The 17,878-nt window shown below is 45.5% G+C and overlaps 1 protein-coding gene across 6 annotated transcripts in view; it reads left to right on the forward strand.

The window, feature by feature from the left end:
* Positions 1–679: 679 nt before the first annotated feature.
* LOC146967036 (NACHT, LRR and PYD domains-containing protein 1a allele 5-like) overlaps positions 680–17,878 on the forward strand; it is a 28,044-nt gene continuing 10,845 nt past the window's right edge. The window contains exons 1-9 of one of the 6 annotated variants that reach the window (XM_085763937.1): positions 680–810; positions 2,750–2,979; positions 3,165–5,049; positions 7,776–7,949; positions 8,081–8,254; positions 11,323–11,496; positions 14,186–14,359; positions 17,129–17,302; positions 17,409–17,449. In XM_085763937.1, the coding sequence (XP_085620063.1) occupies positions 2,796–2,979; positions 3,165–5,049; positions 7,776–7,949; positions 8,081–8,254; positions 11,323–11,496; positions 14,186–14,359; positions 17,129–17,302; positions 17,409–17,449 (2,980 nt within the window). In that variant the 5' untranslated portion in view covers positions 680–810; positions 2,750–2,795. Of the gene's footprint in view, positions 811–2,749; positions 2,980–3,164; positions 5,050–7,775; positions 7,950–8,080; positions 8,255–11,322; positions 11,497–14,185; positions 14,360–17,128; positions 17,303–17,408; positions 17,450–17,878 lie in introns of those variants that run through there. The other 5 variants (XM_085763938.1, XM_085763939.1, XM_085763941.1 and 2 more) reach the window with 5 other exon arrangements.

Below are 17,878 nucleotides of genomic sequence, written 5' to 3' on the forward strand. Positions count from 1 at the left end.
TATTTTATTCATAGATAGTGATGAAGACCCTGGTGCCTCCGGTGCCAGTGCGACTCGCGCACGTGTCCGTACTGACCGTGTCCTATAATCACAAAATGAGATTATTATGAACTGTATCGGTGGAAGTGAGGGAACTTGAAGTGATACTGCGAAAATCATCAAAAGAAATAAAGTTTTTTTTTCATTTCATCTTGTTTCATAAAAAAAACCACTGTTCACTTACCATGCTTACAGTCACTGCATCACATCAAGACGTAGTTGGACAGCTGCTGCAGCTGGTTGGTAATTAGCCTATTATTAACACAATGTAATGAAAGAAAAAGCTGATCTAAATTAAATGTCTCTCAAATTCACACAGTTATTATCCTTTTTGCCATCTCGCAACATCACAATAATCTGAAACGGCTGTGTGGACGGGAGGCTGTCATGGTCTGAAGCATGCACGCACATTCTCACTGCCCGTAGATTTTTATACATTTGGAAAAAATAAGTGGAAAGTGGCGTACTCACACGTTTCATGTGTACGCATGGTTTATACATTTCACCCAAGGCGGTTTTTGGTGACAGCAATCAAACAAGGAAGTTAAACAATTGCCTCAGAGTGTGTGGGTGTGGTTTTTCTGTGTGTTTTCCAGTAGTAGCCTATATCTGATTCTGAACTGACAGTCAGTGTCAGTGATTTTACTGTCAGACTGACTGAAGACCAGAAGATGAGTGATTGTGTTGAGGAACAGGACAGAGCATTTCTTTCAACTCTGACTGGTCCATTGATCAACCTTGAGCACTCAGTCCTGGACCTTTAGCTTCAAGGTAAGAGCACTTGCATATTTCTTTAACATCTTTGCAGCATTTTGTGTCCATGTTTGATGATAGTAGGAGGATATGAAATGAAAATGAGAGAGGGGATGACATCCAAATGAGAGGAGGGAGATTTTTTTTTTCATTATGTACTTAGAGACTAAAGTCGAAGGAACAAGAGGAACAAATCTTATCATTATACAAATTATTTGGGAGTCCACAATTTAGTCTATGTGTATGTTCGTGTGTGTATGTTCATGTGTGTGTATTTCTATGTGTAGACATTTTATTTTTGACTTTATTCTCGACATTTCGACTTTATTCTCTATGTGCATAATTTAAAAGAATCTCACACCTCTCTGTGAGTGGCCCTAATACTCTTCAGTAGATTCTGCAGTTCATGTTGTTACTCTTGCTTTTCAGTCTGTGCCCATGTCTTATAATTTGCAGTTCCCTGAAGGCACAATGTCTGACTAGTTCTCTCTTGTAACAGTTAGTACTGTTCAAACTTGTCTTCGTTCCTTCTCTGATACAACAGCAGTTCTCACCTCTTTGACATTACTTCACTTTCAGTTGTGGTATTCATTTCCTTTACTGAAGCAAGACAGACAAAAGCTACTGATTCACTGACAGTAGATACTCAGGACTTTCAATTCACTATCTCTTAATATGAATATAAAGATTTGTTTGTGCATGTAGCCTAGGTCAGCCAACAGCCCCCCACCTACCCCCTACCCACCACACATGCACCAGACAGGAAACCAATACATTGTTCCATTTTTTAACTAGAACAGTTCACGTTCACACATCACACATCTGCCTCGCTGCAGGTGTTCTTGTGCACACCCAAGGCCCAACGTTCAGCTGGGCCAACCTGTGAGATGAGAGAATTGATTGGTATGAACCAAAATTGTCCACATTTGCGGATTTCCTTGAGGATGTGGAAAAGTGGAAAACTTCTCAAACAGATCCTCAGACCCTAATTGGACCTCAGGACAGCATTTCCAACGTTTCAAAGAGGTCATGAGTCTCAAAACGTGCAGAATCAGAATTAACCACTTCTTATTCAGTTGCCTCAGCACATCTTAAAGTTGCCACAGAAAGAGCTGCTCTGCTGGTCCGGGGAGCAGCTTTAGAAAGGAAACATGCCCTGGACATGGACAAGGCTCAATTAAAAACCAAAATGGAACAAATGGAGTTGGAAATGAATCTGGCTGAATTAAAAGTTAAAAATTAAAAGTGCTGGACAACTTTGAATCTCAAAATGAACAACACTTACCAACACATGTACTGTACCACAAGCACAATATGGGGATGGCATGAATGAATACTTACCAGGAAAACACAGATGTGACAGTGAATCCAATAACATCTCCAGTTGAATTTGCTGAGCTTGGAGCAATTCCCAAAACACCACTTCAAAGGTATTTTCAGAGGTATTTAATCCAACAACCCAAACCAATAATAAGCTCTCCACCCCAAGATAAGAAAATAACAAATTATATGTTCATGCCTTGACCAGCAACACCTGGCACTGATTGTCCTACCTGTTTAAATCACCCCCATGACCCCAAGTGCATGACGCCACTTCCGGTGTCAACGGAGGTTACAACAATAAAACCTGCCACATACAAAACACCAAAATAAAAGCTAAAATGGCTCCCACATACCGGCCCCTAAATTGCTTCTGGCAAAACACAGAACAATTTCAAAAACATTCATACCAGGAGGAGCCATTCATAATAAATCACACAATAAATACGGTTTCCTTCCTATAGTCTGTGCGGCCCCAATAGCCACGGTGACGTCCAGCTTCTTAAATGGCTAGTAAATCTTGTATTAAAGCTCCACCCAGACACCTTCCCCAGATGGTCAAAGAGTAACTTACTGATTATTGAGTATTGGTGAAAATATTGTTGTTGAAATATGTGAAATATCTTTTGTTTAACAGGACATATGTTCATGTCCACGGGGTGAGGACAGCGAGTGCTGTTTCAATGGAGGAGCAGCTGTCCTGTTGTGCTTTGTGTGAGGATATCCTGGAGGATCCAGTCTCTACCAGCTGCAATACCTCAAACTGGGACTGGTCTCGGTCATCAGGAGACTCCTGTCAGAAGTGTGGACAAAGACTCAGAACAAGACCTAGACTTCAGACAGCCAGTCAGACCAGCACCGTACAAAGTAAGATTGTACTGTACATGTGCCTGCTGATGTCCTCATTTTTGAAACCAGAGCCTGCTGTTTGATGCAGTGTCCGTTCTTCATCCACACAACATTAACTAACCTTCTATTGTCTTTAGTGTTTGTGTGTAGCTGATAAAAAATTATCATCTCTCTTCAGTCTGAGGTTGTCTCTTGTCTTTCAGCAGGTAGCGGTCTGCAGGAGGTTTTAGATGAACATAAGATCAGTCTGAGGAACAGATGTGAACATGTTATTGAAGGAACTGATGGAACAGGAAGTGGAACCCTCCTCAACAGGATCTACACTGAGCTCTACATCACAGAGGGACAGAGTGAAGAGGTCAATACCCAACATGAGGCCAGGCAGCTGGAGACAGCTTCGATGATGAGGAACCTCCATGAAACTCCAATCAGGTGTCACGACATCTTTAAAGACTTACCTGACCAACAGAGCCAGCACATCAGAGTGGTTCTGACCAACGGCGTCGCTGGCGTTGGAAAAACCTTCTCGGTGCAGAAATTCACTCTGGACTGGGCCGAGGGCTTGGAGAACCAAGATGTCAGTCTGCTGGTTCTGCTTTCCTTCAGGGAGCTGAACCTGATCAGAGATCAGCAGTTGAGTCTTCTCGGGCTGCTCCATGTTTTCCATCCAACATTACAGAAGGTCACAGCAGAGCAGCTGGCTGTCTGTAAACTCCTCTTCATCTTTGACGGCCTGGATGAAAGCCGACTCTCACTGGACTTCAACAACAGGGAGGTTGTGTCTGATGTCACACAGACATCATCAGTCAACGTGCTGCTGACAAACCTCATCCAGGGGAATCTGCTTCCCTCGGCTCTGGTCTGGATCACCTCCAGACCTGCAGCAGCCAATCAGATCCCTCCTACATATGTTGACAGGGTGACAGAGGTCCGAGGCTTCACTGACGCTCAGAAGGAGGAGTACTTCAGAAAGAGATTTGATGATGAAGATCTGTCCAGCAGAATCATCTCACACATGAAGATGTCTGGAAGCTTTCACATTATGTGTAAAATCCCAGTCTTCTGCTGGATCAGTGCTACAGTTCTGGAGCACATGTTGACCACAGACCAGAAAGAAGAGCTGCCCAAGACAATGACTGACCTGTTCTCACACTTCCTGCTGGTCCAGACAAAGAGGAAGAACAACAAGTATGATGAAGCACACAAGGAAAAAAAGTGGAAAAAGAAGAAACAAAAGGCAAGGCTGATGGAGGCTGACAGGGAAGTTCTTCCGAAGTTGGGGAGGCTGGCGTTTGAACATCTGGAGGAAGGAAACATCATGTTCTACCAAGAAGACCTGGAGCAGTGTGGTCTGGATGTCACAGAGGCCTTGGTGAACTCAGGACTCTGTACTGAGATCTTCAAAAGAGAGAGTGTGATCTTCCAGAAAACAGTCTACTGCTTTGTTCATCTGAGTGTTCAGGAGTTTCTGGCTGCAGTCTACATGTTCCACTGTTTCACCAACAGGAACACACAGGTTCTGGAGAACTTCCTGGGAGAAAACTACAAATACCAGGATTCACACCGAGTGCCTTTTTGGGGGAGATTTTTTCAGATTGTTGGAAGGAATGATGGCTATGAACCATCTCTGGATGTCTTTCTGAGGAGCACCATGAAGAAATCCCTTCAGAGTAAAAATGGTCACCTGGACCTGTTTGTTCGCTTCCTTCATGGCCTCTCTCTGGAGTCCAACCAGAGACTCTTAGGAGGTCTGCTGGGTCAGACAAAGAACAATCCAGAGATCATCCAGAGAGCCATAAACAACCTGAAGGAGATAAGCACTGATGATATCTCTCCTGACAGAAGCATCAACATCTTCCACTGTTTGATGGAGCTGAAAGACCAGTCAGTACATCGGGAGATCCAGGAGTTTCTGGAATCAGAGAACAGATCAGAAAAGAAGCTTTCTGAGATCCACTGCTCAGCTCTGGCCTACATGCTGCAGATGTCAGAGGAGGTTCTGGATGAGTTGGACCTGGACAAGTACAACACATCAGAGGAGGGACAACGAAGACTGATCCCAGCTGTGAGGAACTGCAGGAAGGCTGTGTAAGTTCAGACATGATCATTGACATAATCAGTTTGGGTAGATAGTAGCTTAGTTCAGATATAAACTCTACAGTTATTATTCATGAAATGTTTTCCACCTGTTTGCATTTAATTGCTTGGCAAAAGCGCGAGCGGAAATAATGAAAGTAATGGCAAACAAACACTGCATATCTCCAAAATCAGGCAGGTTTCCAGGATACCAAGTAGCCTCCTCATTTTAATGTAACAATTGCCGATGAGAACCGGTGTCAAAAAGGGAAAAAGGAGGGGGAAAAAAAATCTATCACGGACTTTCATGATCGATTACCATGGCAACGAACGAAGCTTCGAAGCTTCAAATTTTTTGGGTCAGCCCTGGCGACCACCCAAGTGCCCAAGAAGGCGCACGCAGTGTGCGCGCTCAGCTTCCGCGTGCAGTGCGTCTAGGGCAGTGTTTTTCAACCTTTTTTGAGCCACGGCACACTTTGTTCATTAAAAAAATCCCGCGGCACACCACTAACCAAAAATGTTAGAAAATGACACAGTGCAGCCTAATGCAGTAAATATAATACAAATTTTGTCTCTTACACTGTAGTTAGTTTGTTCTGACTCAGTAATGGTCATTGTGCAGGCTTCTGCCACTACACTCATTGACATAAAAAAGTCCTATTTTATTAGCCAACTCTGCCAGACAGTCACTATTGCAGACACAGCTCAACAAAGCCTTTTTTTCTAGCTGTCAATCAACTCATGGGAGCTTGTCAACACGTGCACACTTCCACTCGTGCCTTCAGCCATATTTCACAGCAAACATTAAACTTATGTTGTGCATTCCCTGTGATAGAAAGTCAGAACAAACTGAGTGCAACCTGCAACACGTGCTTCACTCTGCCTGGTCGCACATCTCGTGCTGTGGAGCGCAGTGCATGCAGCTGCAGCGCTTCAAATCGGTTCAGTTCTATTTTTCATGCGAGCCGTGAGCCCCGAGAGCGCCGTCTGTCAAGCTGGGTAGACCAGATCAGGTCGTACCAGACAGGAAGTCGGGCACAGAAAAGGCGAGAGAATCCGGTCAATTTTCAAAATAAAAGAATTAAATGATGATTAATTAAGTTGTTGCTCGTCCCCGTCTATACATATTTGACCGTCTATACATATTTGACCGTTTGACCGTCTGCACACGAGACACACACACATGTTTACGTGTGTGTGTGGAAAACAGAGTGAATACGAATAAGGACGGTGCCCCTAAAATCAAAAGGAGGGGCTTAGCCGGCTCCCCCGTCACTCACCTGCAGCTGCACAGACGAGCAGAGGAGCGCTCCGCTGTTCTGGCGTGGATGAGCCGCAGCACAGCGGGAGCAGCGCGCGTGTGTTATAAAAATAAAAAACAAACAAAATGAGACTGGCCGGTCGGCACGAGCCTATAGTCACAGACACTCAGTGGAGTGCTGAATCTCACTCGTTAACGGTTATAATCGCCTGAGCGTCGGTTATCGGTCTGAAAAAAAAAATCAAAATGTGCATCACTAGTTTGAATCAATTAAGTAAATTTGGTAATTTTCCACGGCACACCTGGCGAAAGCTCACGGCACACTAGTGTGCCGCGGCACAGTGGTTGAAAATCACTGGTCTAGGGTGTAGACTGCTTAGACCGCCCCCTACCCCCCCCTTTCCCCCCTGCTGTTAGACCGGCCTGCCCTCCCTTCCTATGAACCAGTCTGCCATCCAGTCCTTCCATTAAGCTGGCCTGCTCTCCCTGCCTCCCTTGCCTACCAGAAGCTTCCTCCTTCAGCTGCTGTTAACATTTCCATGTTTCTCACGTTCTCTGTTGTAAACTGTTTTCTTGTCTGTAACAACATCTATGTCACGTCTGTCCGTCCTGGGTGAGGGATCCCTCCTCTGTTGCTCACCCTGAGGTTTCTCAGATTTTTCGCTGTAAAAGGGTTTTCTATGGAGTTTTTCCTCAGTGGATGTGAGGGTCTAAGGACAGAGGATGTTGTTATGATGCCATGTAAAGCCCTTTGAGACAAACTGTTTGTAAAAACGGACTATACAAATAAAATTGCCTTGCCTTGCCTAACGGAGCTAATGGCGCTAACGGTCCTAACATACCTAACGGCGCTAACAGAACTAACAGAGCTAACAGTGCTAATGGCTTAACAGAGCTACCACTGATACTGATGCCGGCATTTTCTGCAGTAGGCTATTGGAGTCATTTCCGATACTGGTTTCGGAATCGGAACAACTCTACAATAAGCAATGAAACCCTCCTAACCTCTCACTGATAACCTATAACATATCGTAATAATCCACCTCACCGCTTGATGATCCTGAACTACTCCCAGTCATCTTAGTCTGGCCTCGGAGGCCACCGTCACTTTGCCGACGGGAGGGGTGAGCACGAGCGAGCGAGTGAGTGCTGCAATCTAGAATCTGAACGCTAGATGCCACGGTTCCCTATTCCTTTCCATTTTACAAACTGGACTTTTAATATTTACTTTACTTTTATATCTTAAACTCCCTTGATTCAGGATTACAACAGTAGTCTAATGCTGCAATTTGCTGCACGATTCTTGGTCAGTATTTAGGCAAAAGAGTGATGAGAATCATCATCGTATACCTGAGACAGTGAGAGAAAATTTACTGAACTAGTGATGTTGAATAGCAAGTTTTAATCAACACAGAATGTCTAACTTGCAAGCAAATATTTCAAGTAAATATAATGTCTTTTTTTTTTATAATGACAGACTCCCTGGTTGTGGACTCTCAGAGATTCACTGCAAAGTTGTGGCGTCAGCTCTGAAATCCAACCCCTCCCATCTGAAAGAACTGAACCTGAATGGAAATAAGTTGCAAGATCCAGGGGTGAAACTACTGTCTGCTGGACTCGAGAGTCCCTACTGTAGACTGGAGATTCTGAGGTCAGTTCACTTACTGGACCTTAAAGGTTTTTTTTGTTTGCTTGTTGTCTTGCATCTCTTGTTTTTCAAATACTTTAATATATTTTAATACGTATTTACACACTCTAAATATACAATCTTATTTTATTTAGATTGAGTCAGTGCAGGTTGTCAGAGATCAGCTGTTCTTCTCTGGCCTCTGCTCTGAAGTCCAACCCCTCCCATCTGAAAGACCTGCAGCTAAGTAGAAACAGGTTGCTGGATTCAGGAGTGAAGCAGCTGTGTAGTTTTCTGGAGAGTCCAGGCTGTAAGCTGGAGAGTCTAAGGTCAGCTGATTTATTGTTCCTGTTGTACATCTAATGTTTAAATTTCAATTGCATACATACATCCATAACTTAATCTATGTTCATGAAGCCAGAAATGTATTTTACTGAACATAGTGCACATTCACAAAAGGCTATATCCTAGATAGATTGTAGAAAATATCACTGTGCGTCTTGACATTTTCAGTTCCATGTAAATTAAGTAGAGAATATTTGTTTAAATCGAACCAATCAAGAGATTCCATCCATCCATCCATCCATTGTCCGCCGCTTATCCGAGTCCGGGTCGCGGGGGCAGCAGTCGGAGCAGGGATCCCCAGACTTCCCTCTCCCCGGACACTTCCTCCAGTTCTTCCGGGGGGACCCCAAGGCGTTCCTAGGCCAGCCGAGTGACGTAGTCACCCCAGCGTGTCCTGGGTCTTCCTCTGGGCCTCCTCCCGGTGGGACATGCCCGGAACACCTCACGAGGGAGGCGTCCAGGGGGCATCCTATACAGGTGCCCAAGCCACCTCAGCTGACTCCTCTCGATGTGGAGGAGCAGCGGCTCTACTCCGAGCTCCTCCTGGGTGACAGAGCTCCTCACCCTATCTCTAAGGGAGCGCCCTGCCACCCTGCAGAGGAAACTCATTTCGGCCGCTTGTATCCGGGATCCTGTCCTTTCGGTCATGACCCAGAGTTCATGACCATAGGTGAGGGTGGGAACGTAGATCGACCGGTAAATCGAGAGCTTTGCCTTTCGGCTCAGCTCCTTCTTCACCACGACGGACCGATACAATGACCGCATTACTGCGGCCGCCGCACCGATCTGCCTGTCAATCTCACGCTCCGTTCTCCCCTCACTCATGAACAAGACCCCAAGATACTTAAACTCCTCCACCTGAGGCAGGAACTCTCCCCCGACCTGGAGGGTGCAAGCCACCTTTTTCCGGTCGAGAACCATGGCCTCGGACTTAGAGGTGCTGACTCTCATCCCAGCTGCTTCACACTCGGCTGCAAACCGCCCCAGTGCATGCTGAAGGTCCTGGCTCGAGGGAGCCAACAAGACCACATCATCCGCAAAAAGCAGAGATGAAATCAAGTGGCTCCCGAACCGTACCCCCTCCAGCACTTGGCTGCGCCTAGAAATTCTGTCCATAAAAATAATGAACAGAACCGGTGACAAAGGGCAGCCCTGCCGGAGTCCAACACGCACCGGGAACAGGTCTGACTTACTGCCGGCCATGCGAACCAAGCTCTTGCTCCGGTCGTACAGGGACCGTACAGCCCTCAGCAGAGGGCCTCCGATCCCATACTCTCGGAGCACCTCCCACAGGATGCCACGTGGGACACGGTCGAAAGCCTTCTCCAGATCCACAAAACACATGTGGACTGATTGGGCAAACTCCCATGCGCCTTCGAGCACCCTGCGGAGGGTGTAGAGCTGGTCCAGCGTTCCACGGCCAGGGCGAAAACCGCATTGTTCCTCCTGAATCCGAGGTTCGACTATCGGCCGCATTCTCCTCTCCAGCACCCTGGAATAGACTTTCCCCGGGAGGCTGAGGAGTGTGATCCCCCGGTAGTTGGAACACACCCTCCGGTCCCCCTTTTTGAAGAGAGGGACCACCACCCCGGTCTGCCAGTCCAGAGGCACTGTCCCCGACTGCCACGCGATGCTGCAGAGGCGTGTCAGCCACGACAGCCCCGCAACATCCAGAGACTTGAGGTACTCAGGGCGGATCTCATCCACCCCCGGTGCCTTGCCACTGAGGAGCTTCCGGACTACCTCAGTGACTTTAGCTTGGGTGATGAATGAGTCCTCAGCAGGTGGTGATCAGTTGACAGCTCAGCCCCTCTCTTCACCCGAGTGTCCAAGACATACGGCCAGAGGTCAGATGACACGACTACAAAGTCGATCATTGACCTCCGTCCTAGGGTGTCCTGGTGCCACGTGCACTGATGGACACCCTTATGCTCGAACATGGTGTTTGTTATGGACAGACTGTGGCTAGCACAGAAGTCCAATAACAGAACACCGCTCGGGTTCAGATCGGGGAGGCCATTCCTCCCAATCACACCTCTCCAGGTAACACTGTCGCTGCCCACGTGAGCGTTGAAGTCCCCCAACAGAACGATGGAGTCCCCAGTTGGGGCACTTTCCAGCACCCCTCCCAGGGCCTCCAGGAAGGCCGGGTACTCTGCACTGCCGTTTGGCCCGTAGGCCGAAACGACAGTGAGAGACCTATCCCCGACCCGAAGGCGCAGGGAAGCGACCCTCTCGTTGAGTGGGGAGAACTCCAACACATGGCGGCTGAGCTGGGGAGCTATGAGCAAGCCCACACCAGCTCGCCGCCTCTCACCATGGGCAACTCCAGAGTGGAAGAGAGTCCAACCTCTCTCAAGGAGTTTGGTTCCAGAGCCCAGGCTGTGCGTGGAGGTGAGCCCGACTATCTCTAGTCGATACCTCTCAGCCTCCCGCACAAGCTCAGGCTCTTTCCCCCCCAGCGAGGTGACATTCCATGTCCCTAAAGCCAGAGTCGTCATCCGGGGATTGGGTCGCCGGGGCCCCCGCCCACGGCTGCCACCCATATCACACGGCACCTGCCCCTTATGTACCCTCCCGCGGGTGGTGGGCCTACGGGAGGGCGGGCCCACGTCGCTCGTTCGGGCTGCGCCCAGCCGGGTCCCGTGGGCCAAGACCCGGCCACCAGACGCTCGCCTGCGAGCCCCAACCCCAGGCCTGGCTCCAGGGTGGGGCCCCGGTAACGCCAGTCCGGGCGACGTACACGTCCTTGCTGTTACTTTTTTCATAAGGGGGCTTTGAATCAAGAGATTATTAATTGTAAAATACAGGCATTTGACAAAATCATTGATATAGGACAATACCAGACATTTTTTCAGTCCCTGGAGATTTACTAATACTATTAAACTGGATACTTGGTTGAATGAAAGAATAATCAGCTCAATTTATTCTTACTGCTAACTTACTTTGGTTGGTTGCACCATTCCATAACATAGACATACATTTTCACTTGATGAAACACTGAACAAGAACTTTGTCTGCTAAATTGACATGTTCCATGTTCTTTACTCAGACTGTGGTCCTGCAATTTGTCAGAGATCAGCTGTTCTCCTCTGGCCTCAGCTCTGAAGTCCAACCCCTCCCATCTGAGAGACCTGGAGCTGAGCTACAACAGGCTGCAGGATTCAGGAGTGAAGGAGCTGTGTGTTTTTCTGGAAAGTCAAGACTGTAGACTGAAGACTCTAGGGTAAGATTACTTAAAGCAGAAGTAAGTGGTCCGGTCGTTTTCGCTAATGCTGCGTTCCAGGCAGGCTTTTGAAATCGTAAATTACAGCTTCAAGTCACAACTTACGACTTTGTAGCGTTCCAGGCAACCCACTCGTGTTTTTCCGACCTGTTTTACCAGTGAAAGTCACTATAACGGCCACTCGTAACTTCCGACCGGTGAACTCGTACCAGATCGAACTGGTACCACTTCACGGTCGGAAAAATACGAGTTTCCTTGAATGCACCATAACAGTCCTCGTCCCTACGTCGCCACATTCACGGCGTTCCTTGGCTGCACACACAGCCCTGCATGCCGTTCTCTCTCCTCATTGGATAAAAACTGTAGGATACGATAAATGTTTTCTCTTCGGCTCAGAGCAGAGCAGAGGGACTGAGAGACCCGTGTTTCAGACCAAACACTCTATGTAAGTGATTGCTGTCGGAAGATATAACTATTTAAGACTTATATTAACACAAATATATCACTTACTTCTGCTTTAATAATAATAATAATAATAATAATAATAATACATTTTATTTGTGGGCGCCTTTCTAAACACTCAAGGACACCGTACATTCGTTAAAAACAGTGCAACACAAACAATAATAAAAACAAACGAGTAAACAAATGATCAAATCAGGTTAAAATACAACAACAACAACAACAACACAGTGCAAATGAGGTCAAAGGGAAAAGGCAGTCTTGAACAGATGGGTTTTCAGTTGGGATTTGAAGTGAGAGAGTGAGGTAGTGTTTCTGAGATCCGGTGGTAGGCTGTTCCAGCGACGGGGAGCAGAACGGCTGAATGCTCTGCTCCCCATGGTGGCGAGGCGGGCAGGTGGGACAGTCAGTTCAGGTGGGACAGTCAGGTGGATGGAGGAGGAGGATCTGAGAGTGCGGGAGGGCGTGGCAACGTGAAGGAGGTAAGACAGGTAGGGAGGGGCAAGGTTGTGAATCGACTTGAATGTTAGGAGGAGCATTTTGAAGTCGATTCGAAATTTTATTGGGAGCCAGTGGAGCTGTTGTAGGACAGGGGTGATGTGGTGGATGGATGGGGTCCTTGTGATGATGCGGGCAGCTGAGTTCTGGACTAACTGGAGGTTATGGAGGGATTTGTGAGTGACACCGGAGAGGAGAGAATTGCAGTAATCGAGGCGAGAAGTGACGAGGCTATGAACAAGAATAGAAGTGGTATGGGGGGTGAGGGAGGGGTGGAGGCGGTTGATGTTGCGTAGGTGAAAATAAGCAGAATGAAAAGAGTACTGAGTACAGAGTACTGTCGAGGATGACACACAGACTCTTGACCTGTGGGGAGGGGGAAACAGTGGAGTTGTCAATGGCTACTGAGAAACTGTCGGTTTTGGATAGTGTTGATTTGGAACCAATGAGGAGAACCTCGGTTTTGTCACTGTTTAGTTTGAGGAAATTGGAGGAGAACCAGGATTTTATGTCTGTTAAGCAGTCAGCAAGGAACGAGGGTGGGAGGGTGGAGGTGGGTTTACTGGAGATGTAGAGCTGGGTGTCATCCGCGTAACAGTGAAAGCTGATGTTGTATTTACGGAAGATATTGCCGAGGGGAAGAAGGTCGATGATGAAAAGGAGGGGCCCCAGGACAGAGCCCTGGGGCACACCTGAAGTGACGGGAGAAGGCTGGGATGTGAAGGATTTGAGTTGAATGAACTGAGTGCGGTCTGAGAGGTAGGATCTGAACCAGTTTAGTGGAGTGTGGGTTATGCCGATGGAACGTAGTCTATTGAGGAGGGTGGGGTGGCTGATGGTATCAAAGGCCGCACTCAGGTCGAGGAGGATGAGGATAGTGAGTAAACCAGAATCAGCTACCATTCGGGGCTGTGGAGGGGACGAAAGCCAGACTGGAACTTAACCGTAATAAATGTACATAACTTACATCCACAAATGTCTTTTGTCTACATATTCTTTTTTGTATTGTACTGAATGTAGCCTGTAGTCAATAGACAATGCACACTTCTCTGTGTAGGTGGACACAAACTGACAGTCAAAGCTATGGTTTTGGTGAACACACTGTGAAAATGTAAAGGATCTGTATTAATATACCTATACTTCATACCATACAAATAATTTACAGTGTCCAGCATTAAAAGGGAAATAGTAAGAATCTTCAAGTTGACAGAGTGGAACCTGCTTTACAGAACAATCATTTGTTGCCAAAACCATTCATTGCTAATACAAATAACACAAAACGCTGTTATTGTCATTGCACATTGTACAACAAAATAAAAATATCTCCATCTGTAATCTGTAAATAAAATACACTTTCCACAAATTCAAAATTGACCAAAATTAGCGAACTCACAAATATACAGTAATACAGTATCATACATTCTACATAATCTTAACATTTAAAACTTTCAAAGACATTTGTGAATCAAATTTCTAATTGAATCCAGAAGGTATTGTTCTACATGTGTGTTTTATAGATCACATATTTACACAGGATTGATTTCTTCACACAACACACACAGATCACAGCCTATTTCTCTATCAATATCCTTATATTTATACAGGCTGATAATATGATCATCCATAATAACGGAAGAGCATTTTAGAGAGAAGCTCATTTATCATGACCTATATACAGTATATGTGATTGAATTACACATACTTTTATCTTCATGATGTATTCATTCAGATTGAGTGACTGCAGGTTGTCAGAGATCAGCTGTTCTTCTCTGGCCTCTGCTCTGAAGTCCAACCCCTCCCATCTGAGAGAACTGGAGTTGAGTGAAAACAAGGTGCTGGATTCAGGAGTGAAGCATCTGTGTGGTTTTCTGGAGAGTCCGGACTGTAGACTGGAGACTCTGGGGTCAGTTAAATGATTAAAACTATTATAGTGTATGTCTTATATATTTCATTTATCAATGTTCATAATTTAATTTATACTGATAAAATGGTAAGTGTTTTTTGGTCCACATTTTCTTCTTAGAGCTTGAGCTAAGTGGTGTAAATGCCCTTGTAAAATTTTCAAGTTTAGCTAAGAAACAGGAAATGGCTCAACTACACATGGTCAAATCTTTCCCTGAAGTGAACATGTTTTTATGCTCTTCTAAAATTGCATGTTTTATTGTTAACTCAGTTTATAGTCCTGCAGTTTATCAGAGATCAGCTGTCCTTCTCTGGCCACAGCTCTGAAGTACCTTTGGGAACTGAGTAGAATGTGAGATAGATTTCTGTGGATTTATTAGGGGCCGGGCAGCATCAGCTGCCAGGACCCCATTGTTTTCCTCAATGTTCTTATTCTTTCTTCTTTCTTCTTCCGAGGAAGTCCTACTTCCCATGCATAATCAGTGAAAAAAACTTCACAGAAATGTTCGACCCCATGCCAGATTTACTCAACTCCAACTTCACCAAAATGTAGCCCCAATACTGCAAAAACTTTTGTCCACTTAAACTCATTACAAATTATGAAGTCCATCACTCTGTTATTTTCAATCTGTAAAACTTATAAAACCTATCTCCTCCCACAATTTTTGCTCAATTGACACCAAACTTGCTAGAGAGCATCTTCAGAGTTCAGACTGTCCCCCACAAACGATCCACACAGATTTTTGATTTATCAAAAATTGAGCCTACAGTGCATGAAAACGTTTGACTGTAAACAATACTGTAAACATATACCATCCAATTCTTGCTAAATACATTTTCAATCTTCCTGAAAAAAATTGACAATATTCTGGAGTCGTGGTTGATGAAGTTTGGCAAATATCAGAATTTTATCTCAAAATCTAAATTTTGAGAACATTTTGAATTCTGCTCTCATGGGAACAACTGCAGTCAATGTGAGAGTGACATTTTTAAACATCAGATTTTCTCTTATGAAGAAAAACACTTATCATTAAAGACCCACTCCCGTGAAAATCGTGTTTTCTGAGCTTTTCACATGTTCCTGTGGCATTTTTCTTGTGTTAGAGCACTTATCAGCAGAGAAGGAAGTGCAAAATTGCATTTCAGAGTTTTTCTGCCTTCAAACTGCTGTGAACCAATGGCAGACGCGAACTGGCAGTTTCAGGAAGACTGGAGTTGAGGGTGTCACAGCTCCAGGGGAGGGCACTAGTGCTACAAGCTCCCGCCCCGCTCTGCATCTGGCTCAGAGGTGAAAGCCTTCACAGCTCGGTGTAGCTGTCTAGGTATAATAGGTATAGCTCACCTGGTAGAGCAGCTTGCACCATGAGCAAGGACTATGTTCCAGTCTGGGATCGAATCCCAGTGTGGAGTTTTACGCTAAACGCGCTGAATCTGTAATTGTACAATGTCCAGCTGTCAGCAAGCGGGGGGGTGGGGTGCGAGGAGGTGGCTGGGCGGGTGCAGAGCAGCGCAGTCTCCGCCCACCCCCCAGAGGTACATTGCTAATGTGCATGGCTAATGAGCTGGTTTTAAAATGGCCGAAAAGGGTCGCGGGAGTGGGACTTTAAAAACAAATCACCAACATTTCCATGCTGTCAAGATGCAATTTATGTATTATCAGATTTTTGTTTAGATAATACAATTTGTGACATTTTGACAATTTTCGAAATCTGCTACGACAACTGCTATGACAGATGCTGCCCGGTCCCTGAGTCTATCTGAGAAGCAACACACCGGTCTCACTTCAAGACAATTAGCTCAGTGAGTTAGGTGCTGATTGTTGTTGTCAGAGGTTGAGGGTTCAAGTCCCAGTAAGAGTGACACAAATTACTGTCCTCAATGGTGGTGTCACAGCATGCCTTTTAATTTAAAAAGGAAAAAAAAAAAAAAACTTGCCCAGTGCCAACCACCACCATGTTGTTTTCCTTAATCTTCTTCTTTTTCCTTCTTCTTCCGAGGAAATCCTACTTCCCATGCATAAACAGTGGGAAAAAAAACTTTACAGAAGCAAGATTTACTCAACTCACAATTTTTACCAAACCAGCGTTTGCAACTTTCACCAAAATGTCGTCCCAATACTGCTGAAACTTTTGGGAAAAGGAAAAAAAAAATTGCCAGGCCTCGGCTGTGCAAGCAGCTATAATTTTACTTGTGTTTAACAGCATAACATGAATTTGCATAGATGGAGCAGGTTGAAGTCATTTTGTGCTTATGGAAGCAGCAGCATGTTTTGATTGATATTGAGTCTTTCACAGAAGACTCTTCTCACCCCCTCCACCACTGCTTCCAGCTGCTGCCATCAGGCAAACGCCATAAGGTTCCACTGGCCAGGAAAAACATCTACAAAAAATCCTTCATCCCCTCTGCAATAACCATCCTGAACAATAAAAAATGAACACGCTGCTTTTAACCCCCCCCCCTTCTCTTTTTAGCATGATTGCACAACATTGTTGTTTTTAATGTTTGTTTGTTTCTTAGTGTTTTTTATACGAGCCTGTCAAAGACGAATTTCTGTCACTCGTGACAGACAATAAAGTTTACCTATCTATCTATCTATGAGAGCTTTTTTTCACTTCCTGTATTTTACTTCTCTTAACCCACATCCTGTTGGTTAAGGTCTTTGGGGTTTCCTTTCTCTAAACTTCTGACTGACTGTAAACAGTTTCATCATCTGCATCATTTGAGCAGGTACTTTGTCTGCTAATTGACGTGTTCCATGTTCTTTACTCAGACTGTGGTCCTGCAGTTTGTCAGAGATCAGCTGTTCTTCTCTGGCCTCAGCTCTGAAGTCCAACCCCTCCCATCTGAGAGAACTGGACCTGAATGGAAATAACCTGCGGGTTTCAGGGGTGAAGGATCTGTGTGGTTTTCTGGAGAGGCCAGACTGTAGACTGGAGACTCTGAGGTGAGTTGCAGGTTGGTCAGTAACTATGTATATCACAGTTGGGTGACTGGTTCCTTGTAATTTTCCACTCATTTTGTAACTTTTGTGCTTGTATTTGTCCATACAGGGTCAACAACAGGGTCATTAAAAATCCCAGAGACAGAGCCTGTGAGCACTGGAATCAGGAAGGAGAGGGGAGGGGAGGCAGGGAGAGAGGAGAGGAGAGTTTGGGTTTATATTTGGGTAAATATATAAATAACTTTGCAGGTATTTTTAAGTTAGTTAGTTATAGTTAAAGGTACATTGTGTAAGTTCTTCTGTTATCTATTCACGAAAATCGATTATTTCGTTCAAAAGTACATTTTTCATTCATAAATAATCCCCCCATCAACAAAGTGAAGTGTTCCTTTCAGCTCTGAATTAGCCGTTCATATCATTCATATCTCCATGGAGCGGGTAAGCTCGGTGCTGGCTGCCATGTGGTGTCGCCATGTTTTTACGTTCAGTGGCAGCGTGACGGTAGGAAACCACGGAAACTCAGCGGAGACACCGGAGCTGTCGGCTCAGGTGGAGGTGGCGTCTGTGAAAAGTCACCGC

The sequence above is a fragment of the Trachurus japonicus genome, chromosome 20, assembly GCF_045865225.1.
Source record: "Trachurus japonicus isolate A0001 chromosome 20, Traja_1.0".
Taxonomy (NCBI): Eukaryota; Metazoa; Chordata; class Actinopteri; order Carangiformes; family Carangidae; genus Trachurus; species Trachurus japonicus.